The sequence below is a fragment of the Leptodactylus fuscus genome, chromosome 6, assembly GCF_031893055.1.
Source record: "Leptodactylus fuscus isolate aLepFus1 chromosome 6, aLepFus1.hap2, whole genome shotgun sequence".
NCBI classification, from domain to species: Eukaryota; Metazoa; Chordata; class Amphibia; order Anura; family Leptodactylidae; genus Leptodactylus; species Leptodactylus fuscus.
In genome coordinates, this window is record NC_134270.1 from 54,136,485 (window position 1) to 54,155,384 (window position 18,900).

The 18,900-nt window shown below is 40.1% G+C and overlaps 1 protein-coding gene across 1 annotated transcript in view; it reads right to left on the reverse strand.

The window, feature by feature from the left end:
* Nucleotides 1-1,948: 1,948 nt before the first annotated feature.
* The window catches only part of MASP2 (MBL associated serine protease 2), a 50,679-nt gene continuing 33,727 nt past the window's right edge, over nt 1,949-18,900 (reverse strand). The window contains exons 6-11 of the mRNA XM_075279034.1: nt 13,660-13,807; nt 11,899-12,017; nt 7,423-7,501; nt 6,764-6,898; nt 4,476-4,553; nt 1,949-2,749 (exon numbers count right to left, since the gene is read on the reverse strand). Coding sequence (XP_075135135.1) covers nt 1,950-2,749; nt 4,476-4,553; nt 6,764-6,898; nt 7,423-7,501; nt 11,899-12,017; nt 13,660-13,807 — 1,359 coding nt within the window. The 3' untranslated portion in view covers nt 1,949. The remainder of the gene's footprint in view (nt 2,750-4,475; nt 4,554-6,763; nt 6,899-7,422; nt 7,502-11,898; nt 12,018-13,659; nt 13,808-18,900) is intronic.

Sequence of the window (18,900 nt, forward strand, 5' to 3'; positions counted from 1 at the left end):
ACCTTCTCAGGCACACATCCTATTCCTGGTTTATCCAGTGCTGGGTAATTTTTTTATAGATCGGCGGGTAGACCGGGCCCTATTGGGCACTCTAACGCTTGCTTAGTCTTTTTATGTCACGTTTTGTTTTGTCACCCCTGTCACGTTTTATGTGTGGATGAAGAGATGCGGTGCCCTTTTGGGATCTTCCCTATGTCTAGTGAGGGGCTGCGAGCCTGTAATGGGCTCTCCCCTCTCTTTTTTTTTTGAGACCTGCCTCTTCTTCGGTGGAGGTAGGTGAGGGATTTTCGGCCAGGAGTATCTCAGGTAGTGGCAGCCCAGGGAGAAACTGGATGTAGGATGGGCTCTGAGTACCATAGGTAGTGGCAGCCCAAGGTTAAAGGAGCAAGTACGGACTCCCTGCTTCGGCAGTCTGTCTCTAGTGACTCTTGGCTACTTGGTGCCATTGAGGTCCAGTAGCCCTGAGTAAGTCGGGACTCTATTCTCTTTTGGGATGGGTACCCAAGGGCATCCTTTGCGCAGGTTTTTTTTAGTGGCACCCCACTTTTTTCGTGCACATTGGTGTGAGTGTTGGCACAGTTAGAGGTCTTCGGAAAAAAAAAAAAATAGAGTAAGGATCCCTTTCAGAGTCCCTGGTCAGCAGCCACGTACACCAGGACCCTGAGCGTATAGCTAGGGGCTCAGCACAGGACAGGTGAACCTGTCCAAGTGGGCCCCCAACTTAGGTATAATTATATTATCACTATATAGTGACCATATACTGGTAGGTATCGGCTCTACACTTGACTCTGCAGACAATTTAGGTGAATTCATTATAGTGCAGTAACATTTAGTGACTTACAGATGATCTCTTCTAATTTCCATTTCATTTCTCTTCCATCTGGACCACCATGACCACTTCTTCCAGATTCTGTAAAGTTTGCAGCACATACATCTTTGATAAATGAGTGAGGTTCCAGTACACGGGACCCCCAGGATCAGCTGTTTGAATGAACCATGTACCTGTGTAAGCGCCATGACCGCTTCTCTGTTTATATAGTATCATACATTACATAGCTACAGCCTCGCCCTATACATGTCTATGTGACAATGCTGGAATTACATCACATGGTCACTATAGACAGACAGCGTGTGAAATAAACAGGCGCCATGGCCCCTTCATACAGCTGATCAGTGGGGGGCACTGATCTCTTATTGATGATTTATTCTGAGGATAGATCATCAATAAAAATGAGCTGGAAAACTCCTTAAGGCCGAGGTCTCACGTGGCGTAAATGCCGCAGAAAAAATGCAGTGTTTTACAGTTCCTGCAAAATGGATGGGATTTTAGTGAACTCCATTCACATATTGCCAAAAAATATGCGCAGTGGACATGTTGCGATTTGCAAAACCGTTGCGGTTTCCCTATAGGTTTAATGGAAAGTAGAAAGTCCGCAGAGGAAACCTCTGTGGACTCTTTGTGAAAAGTGCTGGAGGAAAAACCGCAATTCGTTACCACCGCCAGTGGCAGAGCCGACTGAGCAATGTCTTCCTTAATGTGATATGTTGTAATGTAAACTGTGATAGCAAAGCTTTGCTCTGGAAGTTATCCACACAGGTAGGATAAAGCAGATGTCCAACAAGTACATTTTTTTAATAAAGTACATCACATTTTGGTCCAAAATCACATGTTCTATTAAAGGAGACTAAGTTGTCCAAAAAGTGAATGACCACTTACTGTAAATACATTTCAATTCAGAATATTGTATGATATTCTAAACAAATTGACCTAAAAACATTGATTGTGAGAGTTTTATATTAGTTTTTTTTAAAATCAATATACAGGGAATGATGTTTTCTGTCACAGTACAGGATCAGGTTTTCATGGAGACAGTGTCAACAGTAGTAATGTATATCAATAGACAATCATTGTGATGCTCCTTATGCATGGCTTATCCTACGGTTCATCCTCAGTCACTGTTAGCCGTGATTGTGTCTTTGATCCAGTCAAGGTAGTTAGTCACTCTAGTATAAACACCATATTGGTCCCTAGCACCGCAATCCTCTGCACCCCAGGATACTATCCCCCCAATAAACCATTTCTCAGTGGTGTCGTCTTTAAATACAAGCGCTCCACCACTGTCCCCTTTACAAGAATCCTTCCCTTCCTCACCAGCGCAGAACATGTTGTCAGTGATCAAAACTTTATTTCCAACGTTTAGCTTCTTCTGATAGGCAGTATTGCATGTCACTCGATCCACAACATCCACATCAACATAAAACAGCTTTTTTGTCCCACTTGCTCTATGTTTAGATCTGCCCCAACCAGACACTTGCCCTGTGACATGACTATCCTCAGAGTCATTTATCACGAACCGTTTGTCTTTGGTTGGAAGACAGATGGCCAAGGTGCGTTCATTCATTGGGACCTTATCTTGCAATTTAATCAGAGCAATATCATTGTTGTAGGATTGATCGTCCGTGTAGTCTGGATGAATGAAAATAGATTTGGCAATCGCTTTATGAGCATTGGTGTCGTCTTGCAAGATAAATCCAGTTTTTATGACCAAATGTTTTATAATACTTTCAAGCTCATTTTTATCTCCGTAGACTACATGAGCAGCTGTTATAATCCATTTGTCATCAAGAAGTGCGCCACCTCCTTTAACTTGGTCATTTTGGAGATAAACTTGCCAGGGAAAATCGCCCAAAAAGGCTGGTTTGCCCCCAGTTATCCTTTGATATGGCCGTGGCTGTTTGACACCGCAATCTGAGATGAGAAAGAGAGATGGAGAATGAATACATAAGGCTACCAGTTTATACCAGTCCAGTTTATATTTTGGAGTTTTATCAGTGCTGTTGTACGAAGTAAGATTCTACATGTTGCTAAAAATAGCAGAAAATTTAAGCATTTGGAGGATAAATATGGCAGAATTTGCTTTTCTTTACAATTCCATTGCTACTGTGCAGAAATGCTAGTATTCTGAAGAAGGTGTCCAGACAACTATACAATCGTGTAAATAGATCCAATTTTAATTAATAAGACCTGTAAATGAGAGCCCTTGTCTATTGCACATTTGTTTTCAGCACATGTACTGCACAACATGCCTTCTAGGTCACCATGACTGATGTAAAGCCTGGGGCCCCATATTGTGGAAATGCAACTTTTTTTGTTGGAATGGAAAATATAAAGTAAGTTCTTAGACATATCCCTTCTGTTAAATCCACTCCTGACTTTGGCTCAACAAACCGCAGCAAAATCTGCAACAAAAAACACTGCGTTTCCACAGTGAGGGACTCTCTCTGGAAGTCTCATACATGTGAATGGAGACATCAGCTTGGGGATAATACAGACACCAAATGGCACCTTAAAGTAGCATGTGAGTGACAGCATAAAGACAAGTGCCACACGGGCTTCCTTCCTCTTAGTGGTTACTGTCAGCAGCACGTCTGTGGAGCCAAGACCAATTTTGGGTGGTGAAGGAAAAAAGTTACCTACTGTGACTCTGGCTCCATTCAGTTCCTAGCTTTTTAATAAATTAGAGAAGCATTCTCCCTTCTCATTGTTCCTGGCTGTTAGCCATTTATGAAGGCCATTGGTGGCTTTCAAAAATTAAAGGAGATGAAGTTGTTGATCTGGCCTATCAATTCCATAGAACTAAGAGGGATGACAGAGGGCTATGCTGTCATGCATCTCATCTGTTTTTTTGGGGAGCCCTATTTGGCATTTTCATTTAGGCTGGCATTTTGGATTCAAGATTGTCTTTCAATGCAAAAAAACTAAAAGTAAAAATTTGTGTCACTCCCATTAAAATGAATGGGAAAACTGTCTTTGAAGCGGATGTCAAAGAACTAAACGCTAGTGTGAACCTAGCATTAGTGCCACTTGTTTATATAAAAAAGAAAAAAATTACATGAGCTGACACCATATAAAAATCCTGAGAGCTGGAAACGACTGCACGGACTCCAGGCAGAAACAAATATAGATTCCAATAAAAGATTTTGTCCGTTCCGATCAGGAAGAAATCCAATTTGATAGATAAAAATTAACTTTTATTGTTGTCCGACATTAAAATAGTTACAAAAGTAACTGTGGAGATAGATTACATCATGAATGGCATTTGTTTATGTCAGTCTATAAAAGAAGTGTGTATTGGAGCAGCACGGTGGCACAAATCCACCAAGGACAACATAGAGTTTGTTTTTTTTTTGATTTTCCTCCAGTTTTTGCAAAGACATACTGATAGTGAATTTAGATTGTGAGCCCTACTTGGTACGCTGATGGTAATACCTGTAAAGCGCTGCAGAGTATGTTGGTGCTATATAAGCAAGTAGAATAAATAAAAGATGGCTGTGTTTTATGGCTGACAACAATGTGACTGTGTAGTCCTGCCTTGGTAGAAACATTGCATACCTCAAACTTATCAGGTTATTAGAAACAGTAACATTGCAGAACATCAATAGTCTAATCTTAAGATTGGTTGCCGTTCACATACCAGGCTTGCAGGTTGGGAGTGTTTTACTCCTAGTATTGATCTCTTCCCAGTGTCTACTGTCTCCACACTGATATCTGGCTGTAAACAATAAGTAAATAAATGCATATTAATAAATTATATATGTATACGTATCCACACACAAAATTTTTGTTTAGCTTCTAATTTGTCTAGAAACCACCAAATGAACGCTTGTAGCAACAAAAAGTGAAAAAAGCCCTTCACGCTCTGTACTGTATTATTACATCACACTGAGTGTATAGTTAAAGCTCAGTGCCCTAATAGGATAGCGTTTTCCAGGTCTCATCTGTATTACACAGTACATTGCAAATCCCAAGTTCAAGCCCCCTTGAGGAACACAAAAACTGTTAAAAAAAAAAAAAGTATAAAAAATAATATAAAGTTAAAAAAAAAAACCATAATGCAAACAAAATAAAGTAAACCAACATGTTAGGTATCCCCATATGCGAATATGTCAGCACTATCCAAAAATACCGTTATTTATCCCATACAGTGAACGCTGTAAAAAATAGCGATAAAAGGTGATCAACAAGTCATACATACCAAAAATTGCTATCTATACATCTACATAGTTCCATTTGCAAAACAGTAAAAAATTATAGGTGGTGGAACACAGTAACCCCAGTAAAATTGTTTATTTAAAAAAAAAAAATGACGTTTTATTAGTAAAGGCAGTAAAACATAATAAAACCAATATAAATATGGTATCACTATAATCATTTCGACCCGCCGGGCAATGCTGCCATTACATTTTTATGTCAGTGCCCTAAAAACTGAATGCAAAAATTTTTTTTTTTTTACACAGACCCAACAAAAAAACAATAAAAGCTAATCAAAACATTATATTATATAGTATAATATTGTATAACTGCAAATTGGTGCCAAATGAAAGTACATGAAAAGAATAAGCCCCCACATAGCTATGTCGAAAGAAAAATAATAAAAAAAAGCTATACATTAGAGAAGAAAAATATGAAAAAAGTCGCAGAGCATTAATGTACGGACTACCCTGCGTCCTTAAAAGGTTAAAGGATAAAGATGAGCGAACACTGTTCGATCGAATAGATATTCGAGCAAATATCAGGCCGTTCGAGGTATTCGATTCCAATCGAATACCCAAGGCAAACGCACTAAACATTTGTATCCACCTTCCCTGGCACTTTTTTTGCACCAATAACTGCTCAGGGGAGGTGGGACAGGAACTACAACAACGGAGGCATCGAGAAAAATAGGAAAAAGTAATTGGCTGGCTAAATCAGGTGACCTCCACTTTATACGAATGGTGAATTTAACATTTGGTTAATTTGAGACTGTGAACTAGACAGGGATAGATGTACAGGCAGGGTTAGCTAGGAATTACCTTTATTTAGGTGGGAATGTTACTCACACAGCTCTTTGGGGCTCTATCTGGTCGGGATCCCTGTCAGCTTGCGATATGCACGAGCTGACTTTTTCCCATAGGAATGCATTGACCAGCGTTGATTGGCTGAATGCCATACAGAGTACAGCATTTGGCCAATCAACGCTGGTTCTGACGGAGGCTCGTCTGTGAGGAGGCGGAGTCTAAGATCGAACCAGAATGGAGACTGCTGTGGACCAATGTTAGATTCTGCCTCCTCCGGCAGAACCAGCGTTGATTGGCTGAATACTGTACTCTGTATGACATTCGGCCAATCAAAGCTGGTCAATGCATTCCTATGCTAAGATTGTTCCACAGCAGTCTCCATTCTGGTCCGATCTTAGACTCCGCCTCCTCACAGACGAGCCTCCGGCAGAACCAGCGTTGATTGGCCGAATGCTGTACTCTGTATGGCATTCGGCCAATCAATGCTGGTCAATGCATTCCTATGGGAAAAAGTCAGCTCCCGCATATCGCAAGCTGACAGGGATCCCGACGTAATACAGTGACTTGGGCATGTTAGATGCCCACAGACATGCTTCCCTTGCTGTCCCAGTTGCATTCCAGGGTGTAGGCATCATTTCCTGGGGTGTCATAGTGGACTTGGTGACTCTCCTGAGTCAAATAGTGGGATCCCCTGAGACGAGCATTTTCCCCCATAGACTATAATGGGGTTCGATATTCGTTCGAATAGTCGAATATTGAGGGGCTATTCAAAACGAATATTGAATATCAAATATTTTACTGTTCGCTTATCTCTATTAAACATGTTTTTATGTATATTTTTATAGACTAAAACCTCCATGTCCGTTCTACCTCTATTTTTAGTCATCTTTGTTGTACATTTACACACAAGTAGTAACTGTCTTACCTCGATCATCTGTCATTTTGTAAAAAGGTTCGTTACATTTGTACAGTATTTTTGCATTGTATATTGTCAATTTGCTCTCTGTTTCGAATGTGAAATTTCCATGTTCAAGGTCATCAGGGGGGCCGCAATCTATAACTGGACGTAGAAAAATGTATTACTATAACATATTGATGAACCTATTTTTACTAATTAAGACTGTAGTGTTTAAGGCTAAGGCTCCACGTGGCGTTCCACAGCAAAAAAGCAGCGGGAAAAAACGCGTCGGTGACGCATCGCGGTTCTTGACTGCAGCGCTTTAGACAGAAAGTTTGCAGAGGTTTCCTCTGCGGACATTCTTTTTCAATTATACCTATTGGGAAATTGCCGGCGTTTCCGTAGGTATAATTGACATATTGCGATTTCCAAAACTGCATCAGTTTTGGAAATCGCCACATTTCCGCACCACAGTTTTTACCACAATGTGGGAATGGGATTCACTAGAATCCCATCCACTTTGCTCTGACTGTAAAACATTGCAATTTCAAATCATGGCGTTTACGCCACATGGGGCCCCGGCCTAAAGGGGTTTTTCATCTGATCTGTTTTGTCAATTTCGTAGAACTTCTTGACAAGTTATCAACCTGAGAATGTTTGAAATAGTGTAAGTATGCAGAACTTACTGGTGCATTTTGGGAGTGGTTTATCCCAAGTCCCATCACTGCGGCATATTGCTGTGAATGAAGATAATATTAGCTTATTCTGTGAAGGAAACAGAAAATTATGTTAATGCGTTGTCTGCACTTGTTTACATGTGTAGTTTCCTGTTCTGTTTTCCTACAGCTACAATGATGTATTGCATTATACTCAGAGTTGACTCACCCTACCTCCCCCTCCCTCTCTCGCACCCCCTCCCTGTTTCCCTAGCTAGTTCACCCACTACTAGCCCTTCCCAACTAACTAACTCAGCCCACCTCCCCACCCCATCATAGCTACCTTTCTTCTGGGCACAGGAGATCACTTCCTTCTGTGGAGATGGCTCCTCCGCTACCAGTGTCTTCTCAATAGAGCCGGAGTGCTGGCATATGCTGTAGAAAACACTGCAGCTCTATTGTACGGACATGGGTGGCTGGCAGATGTCAAGAAGAGGAGGAATCGGCACCCCAGGAGGAAGTGATGTTCTATGCCCAGAAGACTTGGACAGAAAGACAGGTACATATGATGGGGTGGGGTGGGGGGAGGTGTTAATATTGGTGATGTTTCGTTTCCAGAAACAAGGAAAAGGAACATCCCTAGAAAATGTGCCAGGGGCGGTCACATGACTGTCGCGGTGATCTAAGTAAATATAGATTTCTTTGTAAAGTAAATAGGTTAGAAAGTTTGCAGGGCAAGGGTGTTTAGCTTCGTGTAGGAATATAATTTCATCCCGGACAATCCCTTTAATGTTCATCATTCTGTCTTGTGACATGTGACAATGAGAAATGTTTCGTCGGCCCCTGTGATGACTATTTTTTCACCGTTAGCTACTGTATGTTCTCAGGTGTCAGCTATTAATCAATGTCTTCAGGTATTTCATTCAGTCCTATTACTACCTGTGTATAGACCCAGCGCCTACGCATGAGGTCCACCTTGTAAATAATTGTGAAAAAATAGCTTGTTCTAAAAACCTTACTGAATTCCAGCCTGGTACTATAATAGGATGTAATCATTGTAACAAGTCAGTCTATAAATGTATTTCCTCCTAGATATTACACCATCAGCTATGAATGGTATTATTGAGAAGTGTCAGTGTTTAGGAATAACTCAGTCAGAGGTGTCTTGTGGGCCCTGATGTAATCTTCTGTCTGCGGCCCCCTACTTCATCCCTACAGCACATTCTTGATAGTGATGGTTACAGATGCTAAGGAATTTGATCAACCTTAGTGTGGTTAGGATAATCTGTAGTCTCCTTGGTTTATGGGCCAGATGGAAGCTGCAATCTCAATACTGATGCCAGTGCTTATGGGCCCTCTTAGGGTCCAGGGTCCTGGTGCAACTGCACTGTCTGCACCCCTTCAAGTTACACCCCTGAACTGAGTCATAAAGTGGTGGACCAAGCAAAGTTATAGCGCAGGTTTTCCAAGAACTGAGGCACACAGTGCATAGAAGTCACCCATGATCTGCTAACTTAATAACTGCAGAATACCAAATTGTGGCATTAACATTAGCACAAAAACAATGCAGCGGGAGCTTCCTGACATGGCTTTTGTGAATGCAGTCTACTCTAAGTATTACTGTGTATAGTCCAAAAGACTATAATTGGAATATGAATCACACAGACACAACTGGATCTTGTGTGTCTAATGGACTCTAACGTTAATGGAGGGATGGGTGAGGTTTATTACATCGTAGGTGTGATTATACTATATGTGGAGTCTTATTAAGCCATGAGCGCTCCACTGCAATGGAACATGGGAAGAATATGCAAATCTGACTTCCATGATGTAATTAGGAAGCCAGTGCCTCAAGTATGCACACCAATAGAGGGCGCTGACTGAGAATGTGCAAGTCTATCTTCCATGATGTAATTAGGAAGACAGAGTCTCAATCAAGCAAACCTATAGAGGGCGCTCCCTTTAACATCATGCCGACCTTCTCAGAGGCCTTTGTTTGCAATGATGTTGGGATTTTACCAGATACAGTCAGCGCTCATGGCTTAATATCATGGCTTAATAAGACTCCACACACCTAAATGGTGGTTCTCTCCCTATGGAGTAACGATATCCCCTCAACTCTGCAAAAAAGTCAAGCAATTATTGACTTTTTTCTGACTAGAAGTTGTGGTTGCGGCACCGTCATGTCGCAGTGTGACCCTATCTACTAACATTAGTGAAGGAGTTGCGGGATGACACAACAATCGTTGGTTGGAATCATGGCCAAAGTGACTATGTAGCCTTAACCTAAAAGTACATTCATATGTACAAGAAGTAGTGCAGCATTATGTCACCCCACTATTGCTGCACCGCCTGAAACTCTCAGTTTGGATCATTATTATTTTTGTAATTTTTTTTAAAATCACTTTCTTTTTTTTAAGTCAACGGAAAAATCAGCCCCAATACTCTGATATTGTTACAGGGAAAAAACCTGAGCCGCTATGCTATATACTGTGACAGCAAATATACTTCTGTACAGCATAATAAAGCCAAGGATTTTCTGCCGATCAGCATGGGACCGAGGATGTGCTGAACTGTCATGTCATCATGTTTCTGACCTCAGCTCATGAGTCTGACCTCTATGGAGCTGTGTTCGGAGATATAATGCTGACATCCTTTTGATGTGACTTTAACCACCTGTGAGTTCATCAGGGTTTATTACTATAATAAAATGCAATATACAGATACAGCACACGTGGGACATTGTGGAGTACATGGAACACCTTATTGAAGTACTGTAAAGAAAGTTAGACAGTTGTTTCAGGAAAGTTATTGCAGAGCTTTTTTAGTGCTTAAAATGGTAACAAAGTTAATCTAGTGAATAAAGTCATGTTTTTATAACCAAAATCCATTAAAATATTCTGCCTGAAGACGTCCATGACTTTAGACACGTATATGTTTCAAATATTCTTTTATGTGTGAGTGTACTGGTCTGTGAGAAAATGATATGGATGACATATAAATGATATCCGCGTGCTTCCGTGACGTCTTGGCTGGTAATCTTACAGGAATAAGATCTGTCCGGTGTTTTGCTTCCAGGCTTGTTCATGCAAAGAATAAACCCTCATATGGCTACGTGAACAGAAAAAAATGTTTTGAGATTCATTTGCATTGTTTGACTCTTAAAAAGCCTAGAATCCCTCTTTTGCGCTCTACCTATAAGGACCTTTGCTGAATCCTATAATCCTATCCCATTGATTTCAATGGGAGCCTGGATCGTAAACGCCGCGTTATTTTGCGGCCGCAAAATCACGGCCGCAGAATAACGTGGCGTATACGATCCAGGCTCCCACTGAAATCAATGGGAGCTTTTATGGCGCGCAAAGTCTCACACGCCGTATACGTGCCCCATCACGCGGCACGTTACTCCGTGTGAATGGACCCTTAGGCTAGAGTCACATAGGGCGACCACAGTGCAAAATTTTCAGCATAGAAAATGGGCAGTGTGTTTTCTTAAACGTTGCCCTGGTGCAAATTGCCTCAAATGGGGTGATTTTTGCAGTGACCCACTTATAGGAATTATTGAATGGCTGTAGGACTCCTGCTGCTGTAAAACCCCAGAGTAAATCGTAATTGTTGTAAAACCTCATTGACTGTGCTGGTACTTCATAGTAATTATTGTTACTAGGTGGTCATATTATAGTAGATCTATTGTACATAGGGAGAAGTACTATGATAAGGTCATAGTCGCGTTTATGACTAAATGACCAATAATCCTGGGTAACTGTCATCATCCTAATTAAATAGGATGAGTGCCAGGCGATAAAGAAGTCACACCACTCTGTGTTGGTATTCGTTCTTCCCTCAGCAAAAGAATGTGTGCTGACGCACTTCTTATTGAGACCACGGGGGTTAAATAGTAGCAGAGAAAGGAAGTGATATAACAACAACATAAGTTTTCATATTCACTCCTGATTGGTATGGTAAATCTCAATCAAACAAAAAAAGTTTAAGCAGTGCCATATATAGCCAGCTGCTCCCGTTACTGCGTGGCAACCTTGGGGAGCTGTCTTGTGGCAGCAAGCCAAGCATTTGTTTTCCTTGCACCCATCTTGAATACAGGCGCTATCTTATCATATAACATTATACCAGTGTCAAGCATAAGCAACTATATCTAGCATTCAGCTTTTAAGGATAACAATGTTTTTTCATACATTACATGAATAATCATGTAAACTTCACACTATACTATTTAGATTCTTGCATATAGAAGCAGTATTATAGCAGTATAGTGTTGTGTATGTGCAGTACTATAGTACATATGTTGTTGCAGATAGAAGCAGTATTGTACTAGATATCATCTTATATATAAATTATATTTTTGTATATGGTTATATTTTTGTACATTGAAGGCAGGATTATATTTTTTTCTGCCATTTATTCGTTCGTTCGTTCATTCATTCATTCCTTCATTCATATTGTATAATAATACAACCACAGGTACCAAATCATTCTATCTTGTCTTACCTGTTCCAACACATATCCTTTCTCACAAGAAAGTGAAAGTCGATCCTTCACCACATAGGTCTTCTTTTCAGGTGTAAAACGACCTCTAGGTGGCAGCACGGGATCAGGACATGGAAGGGCTATGGATTAAGATAACTTTATGACTTTTTTGCTATTGTTTAATATTTGCAGTTACAATGTAACAATCACATCCGCTCATGGGCCAACAATTTCAGGGGAGTAGGTGCCTGATAACGGTATTGTATGGCATTTTGTTATCACTCAGTCTCCTATGCTGTAATTGTAATCTGAATATCTTAATGTAAATGTAATTACTGGCTGAGAATCTTACTTTTAGTATTTCATCCTTGACCTTGGATTAGAATAAACAGGGAATGGAGCCAGATACTTATCATCAATCTCTGCAATTACAATAGTAACAATGGAGAGCCGCCAGGAGAGTGTGCCTTGTGAGATAAGTAAATTATACACGGGGGGGAGGGGGTTGTGTGAAACTCACTGTTATGGACATGCATAATGTATGGAAATAGCCATACAAGGAAATTCTGCACATTCCTAATATCTAATTGCTTGTATTAGTGAATAGTGGCATACTACAGGAAATAACCTGTAGAATATCTTTTGATATTTACACTATGTAGATTATGTTATTCTCAAAGAAATTCTTGAATAAATTGACTCCTGGGTGTTATGAATTAGTATTGTGTCCATATATATCCTGACACTGTCCAGTCAGTACCAACAGACTTTGTAGGGCCATTTTGACAAGGGAAACAGTAATGCCTAGTTGTTAATTCATTGCTAAAATATTTATTATTATTATTATTATTATTATTATTATTATTATTATGATTATTATTATTTATTTATATAGCACCATTAATTCCATGGTGCTTTACATTTGGGGGTTACATAAAATACAATACAATATACAGGTAGACATAATACTAACAATGACTGATTGGCACAGTGGGGTAGAGGGCCCTGCCCGCGAGGGCTTACAATTTATGAGGGAAGGGGGTAGAGACAGAAGGAAGGAACAACAAAGAAATGATGGTCAAAACTGTTATTTCATGGGGAATTCAAGTATTTACTAAAGCAGATATGTCTGGAGAGCTGAAAGGTCCTTATTAATATTCTATACTAGGTGACAAAGGGAATCCTCACAAGTTTGCAGGGGTACTTAGCACCATCCTGGAGGAAAGCAGAAAATAGCAAGGGTACCGTCTCCTCTCCAGACTTCCTATAGAAACCACAATGGGTCAATAATTTGTTTAAAGACCTCTGTGTCTAATAAAGCATATGGAAAATGTGTTCCACCATATGCATATAGGAAGAGAGATCCACCTACTAGTAAAATTCAAGCATGCAAGTGGTCTGTAGAATACAGGCTGCATACTGCATATAGTGGCAATTTTTTGTTACATTTGTATGTAATACCCTATGAAGTAAGGATAAATGGCTCTATACTGAAAGCCAACCTAAACTTTCAAATAACTTTTGATTTTCTGGCAGCATTTATATTATTAATATATCTTGTAATAAACTTTATTAACAGATTTGGGCTCCTTTCTGTGAAATCTTGTGTTGAAATCAGTACAGGATTTCACAGAATGGAGCCAAAAGCTGTTAATAAAGTACAAACGATATAATAACATTTATAAATGACACAGATGGTGTCAGAAAATCAAAAGTCGTTCAAATGTACAGAATAAGTACAATTTAAAGACTGTGAAGTGTGAAAACAAATTTTGCTCTGACCTTTGGTTGTATATTGTATTTTCCATCCTGTGTGATGTCCTGATCCATCTGTTGTGAATACAATGTCCACCTTATTGCTCCTTGTGTCAATTTCTGGAGGTATGTTCTCACCACAGAGAGGAGGGAGGTCTTTCCCACTAGCCGTGATCTGAAATAAAAAAAATTGACGTGAACTTGTAGAAAATCTTAATGTTGATCTGTTAATGCTGTGCGAAACTGGGATCAGACCTCTTATATACTGGTGGTCAATATCAATGGACAACAAAACAAACCTATGGCTTGATTCACATCTACGTTCAAGGATTCCGTCCCCCTATCCGCATTTTTTTAATGCGGATTAGTTTTCTCGATTGGAAACCCAAATGCAGATGTGAACCTAGCCTAACATGTATTGGATTGGTTACGAGTCAGTCATTTTCAGAAGTAATCTTGTTTAGAGATGAGCGAACAGTGTTCTATCGAACTCATGTTCGATCGGATATTAGGCTGTTCGGCATGTTCGAATCGAATCGAACACCGCGTGGTAAAGTGCGCCATTACTCGATTCCCCTCCCACCTTCCCTGGCGCCTTTTTTGCTCCAATAACAGCGCAGGGTAGGTGGGACAGGAACTACGACACCGGTGACGTTGAAAAAAGTAGGCAAAACCCATTGGCTGCCGAAAACATGTGACCTCTAATTTAAAAGAACAGCGCCGCCCAGGTTCGCGTCATTCTGAGCTTGCAATTCACCGAGGACGGAGGTTTCCGTCCAGCTAGCTAGGGCTTAGATTCTGGGTAGGCAGGGACAGGCTAGGATAGGAAGGAGAAGACAACCAACAGCTCTTGTAAGAGCTAAATTCCAGGGAGAAGCTTGTCAGTGTAACGTGGCACTGACGGGCTCAATCGCCGCAACCCAGCTTTCCCAGAATCCTGAATGGAATACACTGTCAGTGTATTCCCGTATACCCGATATATACCCCGATACCCGTTCCAACGGTGTGCCCCCCCACCTTCACCCCAGAAATACCCTGCAAGTCCCCTAGCAATAGAATTGGGGCTATATACACCCACAATTTTTACTACTGGTATACAGTGCCATTGTCTGACTGGGAATTCAAAGAATATATTGGGAATACAAATACCCTCATTTCTTGCTACTGCCATATAGTGCCAGTGTCTGACTGGGAATTCAAAGAATATATTGGGGTTACGTGCACCCACAATTTTTACTACTGGTATACAGTGCCATTGTCTGACTGGGAATTCAAAGAATATATTGGGAATACAAATACCCTCATTTCTTGCTACTGCCATATAGTGCCAGTGTCTGACTGGGAATTCAAAGAATATATTGGGGTTACGTGCACCCACAATTTTTACTACTGGTATACAGTGCCATTGTCTGACTGGGAATTCAAAGAATATATTGGGGTTATAAATACCCTCATTTCTTGCTACTGCCATATAGTGCCAGTTTCTGACTGGTAATTCAAAGAATATATTGGGGTTACGTGCACCCACAATTTTTACTACTGGTATACAGTGCCATTGTCTGACTGGGAATTCAAAGAATATATTGGGGTTATAAATACCCTCATTTCTTGCTACTGCCATATAGTGCCAGTTTCTGACTGGTAATTCAAAGAATATATTGGGGTTACGTGCACCCACAATTTTTACTACTGGTATACAGTGCCATTGTCTGACTGGGAATTCAAAGAATATATTGGGAATACAAATACCCTCATTTCTTGCTACTGCCATATAGTGCCAGTGTCTGACTGGGAATTCAAAGAATATATTGGGGTTACGTGCACCCACAATTTTTACTACTGGTATACAGTGCCATTGTCTGACTGGGAATTCAAAGAATATATTGGGAATACAAATACCCTCATTTCTTGCTACTGCCATATAGTGCCAGTGTCTGACTGGGAATTCAAAGAATATATTGGGGTTACGTGCACCCACAATTTTTACTACTGGTATACAGTGCCATTGTCTGACTGGGAATTCAAAGAATATATTGGGAATACAAATACCCTCATTTCTTGCTACTGCCATATAGTGCCAGTGTCTGACTGGGAATTCAAAGAATATATTGGGGTTACGTGCACCCACAATTTTTACTACTGGTATACAGTGCCATTGTCTGACTGGGAATTCAAAGAATATATTGGGGTTATAAATACCCTCATTTCTTGCTACTGCCATATAGTGCCAGTTTCTGACTGGTAATTCAAAGAATATATTGGGGTTACGTGCACCCACAATTTTTACTACTGGTATACAGTGCCATTGTCTGACTGGGAATTCAAAGAATATATTGGGGTTATAAATACCCTCATTTCTTGCTACTGCCATATAGTGCCAGTTTCTGACTGGTAATTCAAAGAATATATTGGGGTTACGTGCACCCACAATTTTTACTACTGGTATACAGTGCCATTGTCTGACTGGGAATTCAAAGAATATATTGGGGTTATAAATACCCTCATTTCTTGCTACTGCCATATAGTGCCAGTTTCTGACTACTGGTAATTCAAAGAATATATTGGGGTTACGTGCACCCACAATTTTTACTACTGGTATACAGTGCCATTGTTTGACTGGGAATTCAAAGAGTATATTGGGAATACAAATACCCTCATTCTTGCTACTGCCATATAGTGCCAGTTCTGACTGGGAATTCAAAGAATATATTGGGGTTACGTGCACCCACAATTTTTACTACTGGTATACAGTGCCATTGTCTGACTGGGAATTCAAAGAATATATTGGGGTTATAAATACCCTCATTCTTGCTACTGCCATATAGTGCCAGTTTCTGACTGGTAATTCAAAGAATATATTGGGGTTACGTGCACCCACAATTTTTACTACTGGTATACAGTGCCATTGTCTGACTGGGAATTCAAAGAGTATATTGGGAATACAAATACCCTCATTTCTTGCTACTGCCATATAGTGCCAGTTTCTGACTGGTAATTCAAAGAATATATTGGGGTTACGTGCACCCACAATTTTTACTACTGGTATACAGTGCCATTGTCTGACTGGGAATTCAAAGAATATATTGGGAATACAAATACCCTCATTTCTTGCTACTGCCATATAGTGCCAGTGTCTGACTGGGAATTCAAAGAATATATTGGGGTTACGTGCACCCACAATTTTTACTACTGGTATACAGTGCCATTGTCTGACTGGGAATTCAAAGAATATATTGGGGTTATAAATACCCTCATTTCTTGCTACTGCCATATAGTGCCAGTTTCTGACTGGTAATTCAAAGAATATATTGGGGTTACGTGCACCCACAATTTTTACTACTGGTATACAGTGCCATTGTCTGACTGGGAATTCAAAGAGTATATTGGGAATACAAATACCCTCATTTCTTGCTACTGCCATATAGTGCCAGTTTCTGACTGGTAATTCAAAGAATATATTGGGGTTACGTGCACCCACAATTTTTACTACTGGTATACAGTGCCATTGTCTGACTGGGAATTCAAAGAATATATTGGGGTTATAAATACCCTCATTTCTTGCTACTGCCATATAGTGCCAGTTTCTGACTGGTAATTCAAAGAATATATTGGGGTTACGTGCACCCACAATTTTTACTACTGGTATACAGTGCCATTGTTTGACTGGGAATTCAAAGAGTATATTGGGAATACAAATACCCTCATTTCTTGCTACTGCCATATAGTGCCAGTTTCTGACTGGGAATTCAAAGAATATATTGGGGTTACGTGCACCCACAATTTTTACTACTGGTATACAGTGCCATTGTCTGACTGGGAATTCAAAGAATATATTGGGGTTATAAATACCCTCATTTCTTGCTACTGCCATATAGTGCCAGTTTCTGACTGGTAATTCAAAGAATATATTGGGGTTACGTGCACCCACAATTTTTACTACTGGTATACAGTGCCATTGTCTGACTGGGAATTCAAAGAATATATTGGGGTTATAAATACCCTCATTTCTTGCTACTGCCATATAGTGCCAGTTTCTGACTGGTAATTCAAAGAATATATTGGGGTTACGTGCACCCACAATTTTTACTACTGGTATACAGTGCCATTGTCTGACTGGGAATTCAAAGAGTATATTGGGAATACAAATACCCTCATTTCTTGCTACTGCCATATAGTGCCAGTTTCTGACTGGGAATTCAAAGAATATATTGGGGTTACGTGCACCCACAATTTTTACTACTGGTATACAGTGCCATTGTCTGACTGGGAATTCAAAGAATATATTGGGGTTATAAATACCCTCATTTCTTGCTACTGCCATATAGTGCCAGTGTCTGACTGGGAATTCAAAGAATATATTGGGGTTACGTGCACCCACAATTTTTACTACTGGTATACAGTGCCATTGTCTGACTGGGAATTCAAAGAGTATATTGGGAATACAAATACCCTCATTTCTTGCTACTGCCATATAGTGCCAGTTTCTGACTGGGAATTCAAAGAATATATTGGGGTTACGTGCACCCACAATTTTTACTACTGGTATACAGTGCCATTGTCTGACTGGGAATTCAAAGAGTATATTGGGAATACAAATACCCTCATTTCTTGCTACTGCCATATAGTGCCAGTTTCTGACTGGGAATTCAAAGAATATATTGGGGTTACGTGCACCCACAATTTTTACTACTGGTATACAGTGCCATTGTCTGACTGGGAATTCAAAGAGTATATTGGGAATACAAATACCCTCATTTCTTGCTACTGCCATATAGTGCCAGTTTCTGACTGGTAATTCAAAGAATATATTGGGGTTACGTGCACCCACAATTTTTACTACTGGTATACAGTGCCATTGTCTGACTGGGAATTCAAAGAGTATATTGGGAATACAAATACCCTCATTTCTTGCTACTGCCATATAGTGCCAGTTTCTGACTGGGAATTCAAAGAATATATTGGGGTTACGTGCACCCACAATTTTTACTACTGGTATACAGTGCCATTGTCTGACTGGGAATTCAAAGAGTATATTGGGAATACAAATACCCTCATTTCTTGCTACTGCCATATAGTGCCAGTTTCTGACTGGTAATTCAAAGAATATATTGGGGTTACGTGCACCCACAATTTTTACTACTGGTATACAGTGCCATTGTCTGACTGGGAATTCAAAGAATATATTGGGGTTATAAATACCCTCATTTCTTGCTACTGCCATATAGTGCCAGTTTCTGACTGGTAATTCAAAGAATATATTGGGGTTAC